The sequence below is a fragment of the Phyllostomus hastatus genome, unplaced genomic scaffold, assembly GCF_019186645.2.
Source record: "Phyllostomus hastatus isolate PE091 unplaced genomic scaffold, TTU_PhHast_1.1 phas_contig_113, whole genome shotgun sequence".
NCBI lineage: Eukaryota > Metazoa > Chordata > Mammalia > Chiroptera > Phyllostomidae > Phyllostomus > Phyllostomus hastatus.
Genome location: NW_025333530.1, coordinates 3964130 through 3980861, shown reverse-complemented (window position 1 = coordinate 3980861; position 16732 = coordinate 3964130). Strand labels below are relative to the sequence as shown.

The 16732-nt window shown below is 35.8% G+C and overlaps 1 protein-coding gene across 4 annotated transcripts in view; it reads right to left on the bottom strand.

Moving 5' to 3' along the window:
* Nucleotides 1-16732, bottom strand: part of ATM (ATM serine/threonine kinase) — a 162209-nt gene that overhangs the window by 88427 nt on the left and 57050 nt on the right. For 2 of the 4 annotated variants that reach the window (XM_045837996.1, XM_045838005.1), the window contains 7 exons: nt 16555-16684; nt 14804-14977; nt 13533-13702; nt 9975-10221; nt 6722-6837; nt 5612-5738; nt 4960-5159 (listed from right to left, as the gene is read on the bottom strand). In XM_045837996.1, coding sequence (XP_045693952.1) covers nt 4960-5159; nt 5612-5738; nt 6722-6837; nt 9975-10221; nt 13533-13702; nt 14804-14977; nt 16555-16684 — 1164 coding nt within the window. Of the gene's footprint in view, nt 1-4959; nt 5160-5611; nt 5739-6721; nt 6838-9974; nt 10222-13532; nt 13703-14803; nt 14978-16554; nt 16685-16732 lie in introns of those variants that run through there. The other 2 variants (XM_045838016.1, XM_045838025.1) reach the window with 2 other exon arrangements.

Genomic DNA, 16732 nt, shown 5'->3' with positions numbered 1-16732 from the left:
CTAAACCTATCTGAGAGCTACCTGAAGGCTGGAAAAACTGCAGGCATTGCTTGAAGCCATTAAGGAGGCCAACAACCCACAGCTGCCTGGTGCAAGAGATTATTGTCTGGTCATACAACAGACAGCCTAATACCTAAGAGGAAATGTTGGGGAGAGAGCTTCCTTGGGAAATTGGAGTACTCAAAGTCACCAATATATTTGGGGAATATAGAAAAAAACCACACACATGCTCAGGTGCTTGTACAAAAATTACCTCTGAAGCTGTAAGCTTTCACTTAGGGCTAGTCCCTAGGTTCAGTGCAAGCCTGGCTACGTGTTGAGGGAGAGTCCTAATATAGCCAACCTGCCAAGACTACAAAAGATTTATTCTCTTTCTTTCTGGCTCCTGATATTCAAGAGAATCTGTGTCAAAACACTACCTCAATGTAATTTAAGGAACAGTCTTCAGTGACCATGCACAGCAAGAAATACATTCTCTGTAAAAACAGTTGAGTAAACTCATGAAACAAGTGGCTATAGCCTTCAACAATAACAACAAAAAAAGGTCAAACCTGGCACAAGGGAAAAAATCTGATTTCCACAGTTACATTATAATGGTAAAATGTCCTGTTTTCAAGAAAATTACAAGGCATCAGTAAATTAGGAAAGACCTTAGGAAAGTAAGGCCCATTCATAGGAATAAATGTACTGACTGAAACAGTTCCTGAAAAAGTTCAGATAATAGACTAGTCAATGACTTTAAACAACTGTCTCAATATGCTGGAAGAAAATAGAGACCAATGAAAATGAAATGCAGCATACCAAAACCTATGGGAGCAGGAAAAGTAGTGCTGACAAAAAATATGTAGCAGAAACACATTTTTTAAAAAAGACTTGGTTGAAGCACACCAACAAACACTTATGAAGTGTTAAGTTCAACACTTCCCATACTCTTTCAATACAGAATAGAAGAGTGCACTTCCTAACTAATTTGATGAGGCCAGAATAAGCCTAATACCAAAGCCAGATAAAGACAGTACAGCAGAATTGTAATATCTAATACCCTTTATGAACATAGATGGAAAACTTAACAAAATATTAACAATCTGAACCTGAAGCATATAAAAAAAGATTATATACCATGAGCAAGTAGAATTTATCCCAGGATTGAAAGAGGTCAATATAAGAAAACTGATCCATGTAATATATATTAATGGAATGAAAGAAAATACTACTTGATCATCTCAATAAACACAGAAAAGACATTTAACAAAAATTTAACAACCTTTCATGATAAAAACACTGAGAAACACATGAATAGACAGAAACTTCCTCAACAAAATAAAGGTAACCTATGAAAAACCCACAAATAACATTATCAATGTTAAAAGACAAAGCTTTTCCATTAAGATTGCTACAGAACAAACAAGGGGGGCCTGGGACGATATACTATTATTGAAAGAAGCCCCCAGGTCCGTTATGTCCGCTGCCAGAGGAAAGACGTCTCTCAATGCCAGAGACTTGTGAAAAGGAAAGGAAATGTTTATTTAATGCTATACAAACTTAAAGTAGTGACCGAATGTCTTTATCAAAAATCCTAAAGTCCCTTAAAACACCCACAAACACACACAGTCCTTCCTTCCTTCCCTCTCTGCCCAGTCCAGAGTACCGTATCTCAGGAAAGGAAATAGAAGTCCATGGCTCAGGCAGTCCTCTGGTTATTCCCAGTTCACTGGGAATACTCCATCTCGACTGGGAGACCTCCCTGGGTTCCTGGCACTCTCAGCTGAGTCACTGGGATCTCTGCTAAAACCAGGTGGTGGTTCCCCCTTCTAAAGCTGTGGGGGTCCCCACTCTGGCAAAGGCACGTGGTCCTCTCTCCCAGGGTCACAGAAGTCCCCACTCAGCCAAAACCGCGTGCTTCTCCCCTCAACGACTGCCGTGTCTGGGTTTAAATCCCCGCACCGATCTTCCTCTGCAGCCCCATTTCCGACTCCTCCTACACTCAGGCACACTTGCCCTCAATCTGCTATCTTCTCCAGCTTTTCTGGTCACCATCGTGGGTCTGGGCAGGTGTGACCCCATGTCATGGAGCCAATCTCCTCGGAGCTCCCACGTAGGCACTGTAACTCGGGGGACCTGCCCTCCAGTCCCATCTTGGGGGGAAGGTGCCTTTCTATCCCCCTGGCCTTGAGCATGGCCATAGCTATTTAGCATATCTAAGTGACCAGCCAAAGGCTATAGGTATGTTAAATGACCATGCCATGGATTAGCTGCAAAGCTGCCCTGCATGTTCTTGCTCTGTGTGCCCCTTCCCCCAACTCACACCTGTGGGGGAAGGGGTGGAGCTATCTTAAAATCTCCTGGACACCTTGAGTTCTGGACCCCATTTCAAATGCCTATTTGGGGTCTCTCCTCTTGGCTGCACCCTGTAACAAGATGAGGAACAAAACAAGGATGCTCATTTTCACACTGCTACTCAATATTACACTATACTTTTAATCAGAAAAATTAGACAAAAAAAGAAACAAAACTCATCAACAAAAAGAAAAGCAAACCTATGGTATAGGAAAACATATTTGCTAATGATACATCTAATAAGGGTTTAACTTCCAAAATATACAAAGACGGCAAACAATTCAATTAAATAATGGGCAAAGGACCTGAACAGACACTACTCCAAAGAGGACATAAAGATTGCTAACAGACACATTAAAAAAATGCTCAATGTCCCTTATAGGAGACCATTCTGCAGGGTGTGGACCCAGTTCCCGCTCAGACACGCACAGGATCCACACCCATGGATAGGTTCTCCTGCGGGGAATCAGGCCTGCATTGTACCTAGGCCGCTTTGAGACTTGCTTTTGCTAAAACTCCCTCACCCTGTTTTGAGACAGCAAGTGCTAATCCTAACTTCCTAAAATCCACGCTAAAGCTCCCCAGTATGGAGTGTAACTGGTTCAACCACTTTTCCCTTTGCATTTGCAAATATCCTTCTTCTGTGATATGATTATCAGCATCCTTTCCTTTGTTTTCTGTAAAAGGTAAAGACCTAAAGCCAACCCGTGCATAGTAAATAAGGACCATCATGTAATGGGCCCAGAAAAGAAATAAAGGCCTGTCACAGCAAGGGCCGAAGCTTTTTCTCCTCTTGAGAGAGAAACCATGCTGTTCCTTTTCCTCCACAGGACTCAGTAGTCTGTGTGAACTTCTCGTATCTCATCCACAATGTGGCGGCCCGCATGAGTCAGGGTCCGCATCAACTCCTAATCGTCAGATAGATTCAAATTAAAACCACAGTAAGAAACCAATCCACAGATGCCAGAATGGCTACCATCAATAAATCAACAAACAAGTACTGGATGTGGAAAAAAGGGAACCCTAGTGCACTGTTGGTAGGACTATGGATTGGTGAAGCCACTGTGCAAAACAGTATGGAGTTTCCTCAAAAAATTAAAAATGGAACTGCCACCCTCGCTGGGATGGCTCAATGGATTGAGTGATGGTCTGCAAACCAAAAAGTTGCCAGTTCAATCCCTGGTCCAAGCACATGCCTGGCTGCTAGCTGGGTCTCTGGTTGTGGGAGGCAACTGATCAATGTTTCTCACATTGATGTTTTCTCTCCCTTCTTTCTCCCTCCCTCTAAAAATAAATAAATAAAATCTTACAAAAAAATAGAATTGCCTTTTGACCCAGTAATTCCACTCTCAGAATATTATCTTAAGAATCCCCAAACACCAATCTGGAAGAGTATGCGCACTACTATGTTCACAGTAGCATTGTTTACAATAACCAAGATCTAGAAATAGCCCATGTACACATCAGTAGATGAGTGGATAAAAATGCTGTGGTATATTTACACAGTGGAATACTACATGGCTATAAAACAGAAGGAACTCTTAACCTTTTGCAACAACAGAGATGGACATGGAGATTATTATGCTGAGTGAAATAAGCCAATCAGTAAAATTCAAATACTATATGATCTCACATATATGGGAAATCTAATGAACAAAACAGAAACAGAGACATGCACACATGGAACAGACTGACAGCTGTCAGAGGGGAGAGGGTTGTGGGGGACTGAATGAAAGAACATGAAGGGATTAGCCAAAGAATATATATGCATGACCCATGGACAGGGACAATAGTATGATGATGGCGTGGGGACTGGGGACAGCAAGGGCTGGGTGGAGGTGGGTAAAGGGGGACAACTACAATAGTGTAAACAATAAAAATAAACTTAGGGAAAAAAAATAAGGAAGATGGGGCTCATTACTACCTGGAATCTAGAGCCAGTTGTTTAGAGGCACAGATGAAAACCTGGTCTTGCCACGGGTATCTAATTGGTTTTGTGTGGGGAGAAATCTTGTAGAACTGACAGCCTTTAACCTCTGGGATCTGACACTATCTCGTCAAAATTGAGTTGAATTGTAGGACACCCAACTAGGTCTGCAGATTTCCTTGGATGTGTGTAGGGAACACCACCCAACATACACATTCAACTTGTGACCAGAACTGTTACAGTAACACATATATTATAGGCCATCTAAAATTAGAATATTTGTTTTTAAATGTTGAAGACCCTTAGTAGTTAAGATTTCTAGAGTTGTAGTAGTAGTAATACAACTTATAAAATAATAGATAGAGCCCTGGCTGGTGTGGTTCAGTGAACTGAGCTCTGGCCTGCAAACCAAAGGGTCACCAGTTCAATTCCCAGCCTAGGGTACATGCCTGGGTTGCAGGCCAGGTCCCCAGTGGTGGTCGCATGAGAGGCAATCACACATTGATGTTTCTCTCCCTCTCTTTTCTCCCTCCCTTCCCCTCTCTCTAAATATAAATAAATAAAATCTTAAAAAAATAAATAAATAATTGACAGATATAAATTCCAGGAACAATACTCTGGTTTCTACCTCTTAGTATAAATTTTCAATTAAGATAATGGTAGGAAAATACTTTTATTCTAAATACATTATTTACCTTTTGTTGATATAGTGAATCAAACTATATATAACATCTCGAAGAACGAAGGCCCAAGCTCCTCCTAAGCCAGTTTTTATCTCTTTCAATAATAAACTAACAAACAGGTGATATATTTTAAAAATTCTGTGCTTTCTATAAACATTATTTGTCTCAGCAGCTTGCTCACATATAGCTAGAAGAATTTTCTGATAGGAATCCTACAAAATAAAGATACATTTTCGTCAAAACTTGTCAAATCACATATACTCAGGTAAAATATATTTGTATTCAAAATACGTTATATAATTTAGTTTTGAGTCTGATATCAAATGCAAAATATCACATTAAAAATTACTATATTAAACATAAAAATTACTGTCAACTTAATATTCATAAACTGTAATTAAATAGCATATTAAAAAATATATTTCTATGAGCCAATATATGACTAAACTGTCACAAAAAAATTCAGCCCTCATATGTAACACATTTGATTCAATACTGACAAATACAATACCAAGATATAAACCTGTGAATGAGTATTTTCTTCTTCATTTATTCAGATGAATTTTCTATTCACTTACTTTTTTCTCTGTATGATTTGCATACACAGATATTCTAGCTGAAACAGCAGAAATTCACTTTTCAGTTATTATACTAGTATACTTACAGGGCTTTTGGAAAGAATTTCTAAAATATTTTTAAACTTGGTTTTATGGCAATTGCTGATATATGCAAATGTTGCTTTAATCACATGTGATGGAAAATGAGGTGGATTAGGAGCAGGATCCAAATCCCTAATAGTTATAGAAAAAAATGTTATCATATTCAGACCATAATTATGAAAAACAACAACAACAACAAAAAAACAGATCTGACTGAAAGACTACAGAGTAAAAATTTAGGTTATAGTAACTTCAAATTTAAAAATTATTTCACTGCTGAAAAACTAGGCTTTTAATAAAATTTTATATATATATATACACACACAGACACACATATCATATATATACACATACATGCCTATATACATCAACCAGAATACCTAAATACTTTTACCTTCTAGGACTTAGTCAGTTTTTAAATTATTTGCTTAAAAATTCTTTTATGAAGTTAATGGTAATTCCACAGGGGAGTCTTAGTGTCACATCACTTCAGGTATGAATTAAAGCTCTATGCTAGTACTGTAAATACAATAATATTTTAAGGCAGCAGTCAAACATTATATCAAATGGTAATATATAAAGTACTTCGGTAGCTATTACTATTTCATATGCCTAGCACTGTAGAACATACAAAAAAAGGGTGCTTTCAAGCAGTTTATAGTCAAGGTTGGAAAATAACTAACACTCATGTCAACCAAGGGTGGTTTACACATTCAAGTGAAACTGTAGTACAGTTAAGATTCTGATAGCTAAAGAAGATGATGAAGGAAAGGGGATCTAGACATGCAAATCACAGATACGAAGAAGACAACAGAGAATAATGTGTAATGAAGAAAATTTCAACAGACAACCAATGGCACAATGCTCAAATTCTAGAGATGAGGGGAAAAAGGTCATGAATTTGCAAGCGAGGTGGTAAATTAGAGCAGTTATTGTGGAAGAGCCTACAGTAGAAGCAGATAGGTAATTACTTCAAAGGAAGTAATTTTTTAAAGAAACAATTTAAAAGCAGAGTACACACCTAAAAACTGAAATAGATATTTAAAAGTGTCAAACAATATACTTGTCAATAGACTTCTGAATTATAACATTCTCTAAGTTTAAAATACCCATACCCTGGAAAGTCACATAGGTCAGTGCTTTGGCTTTCACCAGCAGTTGCAGGTTCATGTAATGTCATCAATAATTCCACCACAATTTCTGGTAAATTAGTAATGAATAAATGATCAATCTATAAGGATATAAAATAAAATATATTTAAGTGTTTAATATCTGCATAAGACGGCTCAAGGGGTTCACATTATCACCTCATTTCCAAAATTATTCAGTGACTATAGATGACCAAAGATCTAATATCTCCAAGACATACACCTACCTCCACTTTTTTCTGCTATACAACTGACTTATAAACTGAGAGGAAATTAAAAAAATCATACTAAACAAGACTCCCTTCATATGGCCTTTTAATTTTTAAGAATCATTTTAAGTGATGAAGACTTCAGGTCTAACATGAAATTTCTCAGCCTAATCATTTCCCTGCCAAATTCCCCAATGATCTGTATTTCTCCTTAATCTGAATTTTGCTCTTATTTGGGAATACTATTTCACTTAGAAAACTTTACTAGTAAAAATTCTAAGTGTCCAGCAATAATCATCTCTTTGTTCCCTACAGGACTTCTCCCCATAGTTGATATCCCAAATTCTCAATCTAGCTGCTACCCATATCCTGCCATCAACTGTAAACTAAAATCCAACAGGAGACCTGACTGGTGTGACTCAGTGGGCTGAGTGCCATCCTGCAAACCGAAAGTTCGCTGGTTTGATTCCCGGTTGGGACGTGTGCCTGGGTTGCAGTCAGGTCCCTGGTTAGGAGCATGCAAGAGGCAACTGATCAATGTTTCTCTTTCACATAGATGTTTCTCTCTCCCTTGCTTCCTCCCTCTCTCTAAAAATAAATAAACAAAAATCTTTAAAATCCAACAAGAGCAGACTCTTTGTCAATCATTTCCTGCTACAGGTAGCTTCACAAAGAACATAAATTCTCTAAATATAAAGAATGGTTTTGCTACATTTTACCTCAGCCAAATGAATGAAAACCGTGTGAGTCTTAAAGGTGAATTTATTAGCTCTTAAAATAAAGAATTACAGTGCTTTAAACTAATACACAAATGGCAGATTTACATCATGCACAAGGAGATTTGGAAACACTTCCTTGTAAGAGAAATATTTTTGAATGTGATAAGTTACCTAATGTAAAAATCCTAGCCATTCCCTGAGGCCTACATATCAGTTGTCCAATCATCATTTTCAAGGCCATAGCCCTTATTAAATTCCAGCCTCATTTAAAAGGATACCTGGAATGAGTAATGACCAATTGGCCAACAATAATTATATCAGAGGAAAAATTAACATTAGTTTCCTTGCACATAAGACCACAACCAACTTCACTAGTTTCATATGATTTTCTAAGTAACATCTGTAATTTTGGCATAGTTCATCTAAATGGTTCAGATAGCTAGGCATAGCTCTACAATCTTAAACTGTAAAGATTTAGGTATTTAACAACGGACAGTTTTAGAGGACTCAAAGACTGATAATACTTTGTACCAACACTTAACAACAACAACAACAACAACAAAAACAACAACAACAAAAGAATCTAGAAGACTCATTCAGATAAAGTACATATTAGAGGAAAAAAATTAACTTATGGCAACTTCATAATAGAGACTACCAAGAACTTAATATATTTAATGAAGAAGCCAAGAATCCAAGGTTTAATACAACTGCTTTTCTTCCTAATTGTGACCTTGAAAATTGCTATTTTTTTGGTCTGAATACATAAAAGAGAATGTAAGACTAGGCTTGCTCAGAAGTCTAAGATAGGAGATTGGAAGGGAAAGAGAAGAAACAGTGTCTCTCTTAAATTCTATTATCCTTGGTATGCCAACATTCTGGTGCAAATACCTTTTGGGAAAGGAACTCCTCTGCTTACCATTTGCCTCCAGACTAGACTTACAACTAGCTCTCACTGGCAATGGTCCACCTAGGCAACTGGGAGACTTGCTGTGACATTTCGTGGTTCAATATAGATAACTAGGCAACCAAAAAAGAGGCTCTAGAGTCTATCCAATTCTAATTTTATGTTAACAAGATCTGATTAGTCATCCTTATTTACATTAAAAAAAAAAAACAACAACTGAACTAACCAATCCTCTATGACCTTAAAAAAAGATTACATATGGCCCTGACCAGTGTGGCTCAGTTGGCTGGGTGACATTCCACAAAGCAAAAAGGTCACCAGTTTGATTCCTGCTCCAGGCACATGCCTGGGTTGCAGGTTCAGTCCCCATTTGGGGTGTGTATGAAAGGCAACTGATTGATATTCTCTCATATTGGTGTTTCTCCCCTTCTCTTTCTACTTCTCTTCCCCACTCTCTGAAAATAAATAAAATCTTAAAAAACTTAAAAAAGATTATATATGTGATTTTATAAGTTGCCTCAAATAATTTTGAATTTATGTAATTACTATGAAACAAACAAAAATTGTAAGATCCTTTTTTCCATGCCTCCATCATTTATCAAATAATGAATACTCAATATATACTAGGTGGTTGGGATACATCAACAAGAAAGAAAAAAGAAGAAAATTCTACCTTTGTAGTAGTTATATTAGAGATGACTGATAAAAAGCAATGAACATAATTCCTGAGTAAATTATACCGTATGTTAGAAGGTAGTCATGGAAAAAAGAAAGATCAGGGTATGAAAATTTGGGATTGTATTTTTCCTTGAAAAGTGAAGGGCTTAATGAGACTGAAGAAGAAATAAGGAAGATATTCTATATATTATTCAGTATTGCTTGAATTCAACTTGCACTTACAATTACTGCCAATTAAAATAAATTTTAAAAAGGAACAAAATAAAATTATTCAAGTGATTTTTAAAAATATTTTATTAAAAACATTTCATTTAAAAGCCAATCTGGCCCTGGCTGGCGTAGCTCAGTGGATTGAGCGCGGGCTGCGAACCAAAGTGTCGCAAGTTCGATTCCCAGTCAGGGTACATGCCTGGGTTGCAGGCCATGACCCCCAGCAACCGCACATTGATGTTTCTCTCTCTCTCTCTTTCTCCCTCCCTTCCCTCTCTAAAAATAAATAAATAAAATCTTTGAAAAAAATAAAAAAATAAAAGCCAATCAAAAGGAGGCAACACTGTATAACAAAAAAATTTTCATGGAGTATCTGTGCTAGGTAGTGATTATCACATATCAAATTTAACTGTATAAATGAATAAAGAGCCTTAAAATTTTAAAGTTACATCTTAGATAAATTAGGGAAAAAATGGAGGTAAAAGTTGAAGTCATACCTGTTTACCTAGTAAGTTCTCATCTTTAAGCATATCATAAACTTTGGAAGCATTCTCTCTTTGTTGTGCCATCCCAATGTCTCCTGTAACCTCACAGGCAAAGTAAGGAAGAATATTTACAAGAATCTTTGGAAAGCAATCTATCAGAAGACGTTTCCAATCCTCTTGAATCAGATTAGCAATGGACTTCACCTCATCAAAATCACTTCTAATCACCAGATGTGGAATCAAAACTTTATAACAAGATCTAAAATATAAAAATGTAAAATATAAGTTCTACATAGCTTTTCATAGTAAAATTTTATAATAGTTTTTAAAGTAATAAACAGTTTAAATAAGCATTACCACATCCTTTATACAGATGAAACATTCTTATTCTAAATTTATTTTTAGTTTAGGTTGCTTTTTATTTTTGACATATTTTATTGTTTTACTATTACAGTTGTCCAAAATTTTCTCCCTTTGCTCCCCTCTATCAAGCCCCTTCCACAATCCCCACATAATTGTCCATGTCTATGGATCATGCATTATGTTCATTAGCTACTCTATTCCCAACACTGTACTTTACAGCCCCATGAATATTCTGTAACTACCAGTTACTACTTCTTAACCCCCTCACCCTTTATCCCAATCCCCACCCCATGACCACCCTCCCATCTGACAACCATCAAAATACTCCCTGTATCTATGATTCTATTTCTGTTCTGCTTGTCTATTTTGTTTTTTAGGAATCAAATGTTGACAGATATGTATTTTCTGCCATTTTATTGTTCATATTTTTGATCTCCTTCTTAAAGTAGATCCTTTAACATTTCATATAATATTAGTTTGGTGGTCATGAAGTCCTTTAGTTTTTTTTCTGGTCTTAGAAACTCTTTATTGATCCTCTGATTCTAAATGATAGCTTTGCCAGGTAATCTTGGTTGTAGGTCCTTGCTTTTCATCACTCAATATTTCTTGGCAATCCCCTCTAGCCTACAAAGTCTGTTTTGAGAAATCAGCTGATAGTCTTATGGGAGGTCCCCTGTAGGTAACTAGCTGCTTTTCTCTTGCTGCTTTTAAGATTCTCTGTCTGCCTTTAATTTTGGCATTTTAATTAAGATGTGCGTTGCAGTGGTCCTCTTTAGGTTCATCTTGTTTGAGATTCTCTGCTCTTCCCAGACTTGTATGTCTATTTTCTTCACCAAGTTAGGGAAGATTTCTGTCATTACTTTTTCAAATAGGTTTCCAATTTCTTGCTGTCTCCTCCTTCTGGCACCCCTGTGATTTGAATGTTGGTATGGTTGAAGCCCAGAGGCTCCTTACACTATCCTCATTTTTTTGGATTCTCTTTTCTTCTTGCTTTCTGATTGGTTGCTTTTTGCTTTCCTATATTGTAAATCACTGATTTCATTCTTGGTTTCATTCACTTTACTATTGATTCCCTATAAATTGTTCTTTGTTTCAATTAGTGTAGACTTCATTTCTGACTGGATTTCATTTTATGCTGTTGAGGTCCTCACTAAGTTTCTTGAACAAACTTATAACCAGTGTTTTGAACTCTGCATCTGATAGATTGCTTATATCCATTTTGTTTAGTTCTTTTTTTGGAGTTTTGATCTGTTCTTTCATTTGAGCCATGTTTCTTTGTTTTCTCATTTTGGCAGCCTCCCTGTGTTTGTTCCCATGTATTAGGCAGAGCTGCTATGTCTACCTTCATGTGGGCTATGCACACCCTTCTACTGTGTTTGAGCCATGCTTTCTGTTGGCACATCAAAGGTAAGCCACCAACTGAGTTCTGTCAGGGGTCATGTACCATAAGCTACAAAGTGATCTGCAGATGTTTGCTACTTTTGCTAGAGTTGAGGGTAACCTCGTGAGGCTAAGCTGTAAACCAAGACCACATGCTGCTACTGCCAGACATGGGGCCACTTTGTAAGAGGTATGGGACTCAATGAAACCAGATGCTGCTTATTTGAAAGTTTAGGAAAATCTGAAGCATGGGTCAAGACAAGCCATTCATAGAGAAAAGCCACTGGAAATTGCTTAGGTAGGCCCAAAAGTTGGGTGGAACAAGGCCTCAGGGAATCACCAGGGTGGGACAAAGAGTGTGAACCAGATTTATGGAGTCTCAGATATGGCGCCCACAGAGCTGGCTTTGGGGTTCTGTGGGGGGAAGACTCAGAAAATGAACAGTGGCCTCTGCCAGCACTTCTGTCTGGGAGAAAGCTGCTCCCCAGCTCTTACCCTGATGCTGGACAACTCAGTTCCTCCCCATAAGTGTCTGATGTCTTTCAATCTTCTGCCCCACATGCTACAGCTCAGGGAAAGTGAGTCCAAGTAAGGCTGTGCATGGGCCTTTGAAGAGGAACTGCCTGAGACTCCAGCAGTTCAGCCTTCCACAGCCTTAATCCCCACTGGTTTCAACAGTGAGAAATTATGGGAATTTACCTCCTTGGCACTAGAACCCTGGGCTGGGGATCCTAGTGTAGGGCTTGGATTCCTTGCTTCTGAGATATACTATTGATTTTTATCCACCACACAGGGTATGAGACCAGCCAGTTCCACGTCTCTGCCCCTACCAGTTTTGATGTGGTTTCTTCTTGAATTCCATAGTTGATTTCTTCTATAATTCCGTAGTTGTAGGACTTCCATTCAACTTGATTTGTGATAGTTCTGAATCCTGGTTGTTCTATCGTTTAGTTGTAATATTTATGTGATTGTATGAAAAGGGGGAGCCATTTTTACCTATGCTGCCATCTTGACCCTAGTTTACTACTTTGTTTTTCCTTACTCTAACTTTATAAATGGAATAATAAAGTTAGGAAATTCTAAATAGTCACACTAAAAAATAGAGATCTTAGAATATATTACCTGAATTCTGTCATCAAAAAAGTACAAATTAAATTTATATTTACTTCTTCTGAATAAGCAATTTATATAAAACTATTTTAAAATGAAATGTGAAAGCAATTTATAAATTCAAGGAATAAATGTAAATATTATTGCCAAACTGAATGAACAATAAAACCACTTAACAATTATGAACTACCTTCCCATCATTCTGATACCCACACATTAGTCTAGTTATTTCAAGCCTTTGCATTTAAAAATTTTTCTTCTCTAGAGTTAGAGTTAGCCAAAACAAATACTTTTACATTAAAATAGAAATAATGCCTAAATGTCCTAAAGTCAAGCAACACAAAATTAAAACAAGGCAGAAAAAAAACAGCACTACTTATCTTTCACTCATCACAGAAAAGATGAAGAAATATTAAATCTAAAAGGAATGTTAAAGATCTCCTTGTGTAAATTACCTGCCTTACTTTACAGATTTAAAAAATCAAGTCCCAAAGGGTGGTTACATGGCTTGCCTAAAATCACATAACCAGTTACTGGCACAGCAAAGACCAGATTCAAAGTCTAGTGATTCCCTTTAATACACTTTTATTAAAACAACCTGTCTTGCCTCTCATACTATACAGCTTCCTATGTCTGTATATGTGGAGGTGGAATTGCCAAACATTATTACCTAATTTTAAGTTACACATATTTCATATGTGCCATATGTAAACCTACCTATAGAAATCCTCGATGTCTGTGTAGTTTAATAAAATAAATGGAAAAGAGGATAAGCTATATTTGGTATCTTGAAGATTTAGCCATTCCCAAACCAGATAATCCAAATGAGAAGCCATGAAGTCTTCTAAATGCCTATATCCAAAAGTTTCAGAAATTTTCTCTAAAACCTGTACAAATCAAAAGTAGTCAATTCTTTAAGAAAACAGCAAAATAATATGTTATTTAAATCTCTGTTAATATTTACTAACCATATGACTTAAGTATTCATTAACTTTTCTATGCTTTGATTTACTCATCTATGAGATGGGGATAATAAAAGTACCCAGTTCAGCAGGACTAATTAAGAAAAGTACATTTAATATAACTAGCACAGTGCCTGGCACATAGCAAACCTTTAATAAATTTTATTTAAATTTAAATTTATAAAATTTATTTACATTTTATTTAAATAAAAACAGAAAAATACACTGCAATTTTCAACATTTCATTATATTCAAAATGAATATAAAAGGTCTAAAGTAAAATAATTATTCTTCTTAGTCCTAAACCCAATGAGAAAATCAAAACACTACATTCCACTTACAATAATAACTAGGTAGTATAATTGTATAATTATTTTAAAGCAATTTATTTTAACTAAGAAGTACAAGGTTGACTTGTCCAAGACTGATTGCCTATGGATTTGCTTACTGCAAAGCTCCATGGAAACCATGCTGTTAGAATGCTGAATGGTAAACCACTGATCTGTCACTGATTCATCTGTAAAAATCTACACCGGAAAGGCTTGCTTCCCAAACCATGAATGCTGAGCAGGTGGAACAGGGAACGGAAGAACATTCTACAACACTGTGCTGATGTAATTGCCAAGGCTGAACGCTGGTCTCCATCTCTAATCATGCAGCTGAAAAGCTCTAACATTTTACTCCTGGCACTGCTACATACCAACATCCTGCCTGAGAATCAATAAGGCAAAACACCTGCTAATGCTGTTTTCCCTATGTCTTTCCCTCAATAAATGCTATTCCAGACGTCCTAGTCTGTATGATGACAGTTCATTCACCCATGTTAGTTCAACATATGCCTGGTGAAATGCTCTTAAACTGAACGTAAGAAATAACAGAGCATACAAATAAATACACTATTTAAAATACACTGTTAAAAAATAAAACTGTCTCCAAGTCTTTCACAAGTGCCATTTCGAAATTCTAGTTTAACTTTTTTAATTGCTTAAAAGTTATCCAAGGAAGATTATATTCATCCGTGTGTACCTTTTTAATGAGGTGAGGCTCTAATCCATTCTCTTTCACAGACTTGCATAGGACAAACAAAGCCTGTTTTTCACAGACAGGACTACAGTTTAAAACCACAGCTATCATCATCAGTAAAACAGCTTTTCTATTATAAATTTCATCCAAAAGGTCAGGGTTCTCAGCTCTGTGGGACTTAAGAAGAATTGTAAACAATAATGTAATGTAAATATTTAAAATTACAAACAAACCAGGCTAAAATCAAAGTACACCATGACAACACTTAATCACCCATGAACAGCTTTAAATCCTTCAGTGATGAAGCTAAGAGTAGCAATTTTGAGAAAGTATCAAAGTTTCTAGAGTGGCAAAGATTCCTTTGATAAGATATTAGTGAATGAATCGCTAAATATTTCAGTGAGGTATAAAGCACTTTAATGAAAAAATAAAAGAAACTGTAAGAAGGTGAGAGAGATTAAAGTTTCTCTTCAACTCCCAAGTATACCTCATAAGATATTTATTATCATTATAATAATATATAGCTCTTTATACTTTTTAAAATATTATCAAAAGGAACAATGAAGTCATACTAGAAAGAAAGGTATATGCTTCAATCATTATAATATCCCTACACATTTTTTGAGAAGTTATACTTGATAGAAGTTTTTCTTCATATTTAGAAAAAACTGCTATTCTCTGATCTTAGTTCTGATTTTTGGTCCAAGAAAGAGTAAGGACCTAATTCCTTTACTAAATGGCAATCAATGATGTTTTTAAAAATAGCTATGCAGTCTACACTAAGTCAACTCCACTTATTCCTTATAGGAGACAGATCTATAGAGTCTCTAACATCCTAGTTAAAAGTCTACTTTTACTATGAGCTAAACTCATTCTAGCTGGCTTCTAAAATGTATAGAAGATCAAATTCTTTTTATCAACTTGCTCATGACAGTATGCTTCTATCAATGATGTCAAAGGCAGACTTTGCTTTTCTGAATAACTACTACAATATTGATTAATAGTGTATTCTTAAGACATAAAACTTCTTAGGTGTTTTTCTAAATGAATTGTTGTCATGTCAATATTTTCTCTTTCCACACAGATTTTTAAATATATAATACCCATCTCTACAAATTTTATACTATTTATAAATTTTACATTCATCTTTCAAATCTATTGAAATATTTTTCTAAATTATGATTCTTTCATACAACTAACCTTTTCAGTCTTGTGTTACCATGGATTAGACAGACATTTGATTAAATGCCTCCTACACTTTTTACAAACAAGTCAAGATATAAGTAAATAAATACATTCTAAGACTAAGACAATTTGCATTTTAAGAAAAATATCATTATGCTATAGAGAAATATAAAAACCATAAGGTTCACTAAAGAACACCAAGATAATTTGATCTTCCCTAGTGGAACATTTTTCTCAATCCATTTCTTCCTATTGTTACCTGCTCTGTGAATTAGCTTTTGTCTAAATCTTACAAAAACATTTTTAAATAAAAAAGTCATTTATGTTCCTAAAAAACTCAGAAAATTGTCTTTCCCACAAAAATGATACATATAAGTTGAACCAAAGGAAACTGCCATTATTCAATGGAATCTAACCTATAAATACAGGAATCTCAATCCATTCAAACAGTTGTTTTAGTGTAACTTTATACTGTAAACTATAAGGTATAAAGTATCTTAGCCCACAGTTGATAAAGTAATATATGGTATGTTTATAGAAACTATGAGATAACAGCAAATATACTTTACTAAAATTACCACTTCTCTCATTCCTTCCTGAGCTTTCAAGTATGCATTTTCAAAAGCTGTTTGCTGGAGCTTCAAAGGAAGTGCTTTCAGAAATGTTGAAGAACCAGCTTCTTTCACATCCTGAAATAATCTTTAAAAAAAGCAAAATGTGAAATAATTTTTTTACCTTAATCTTACT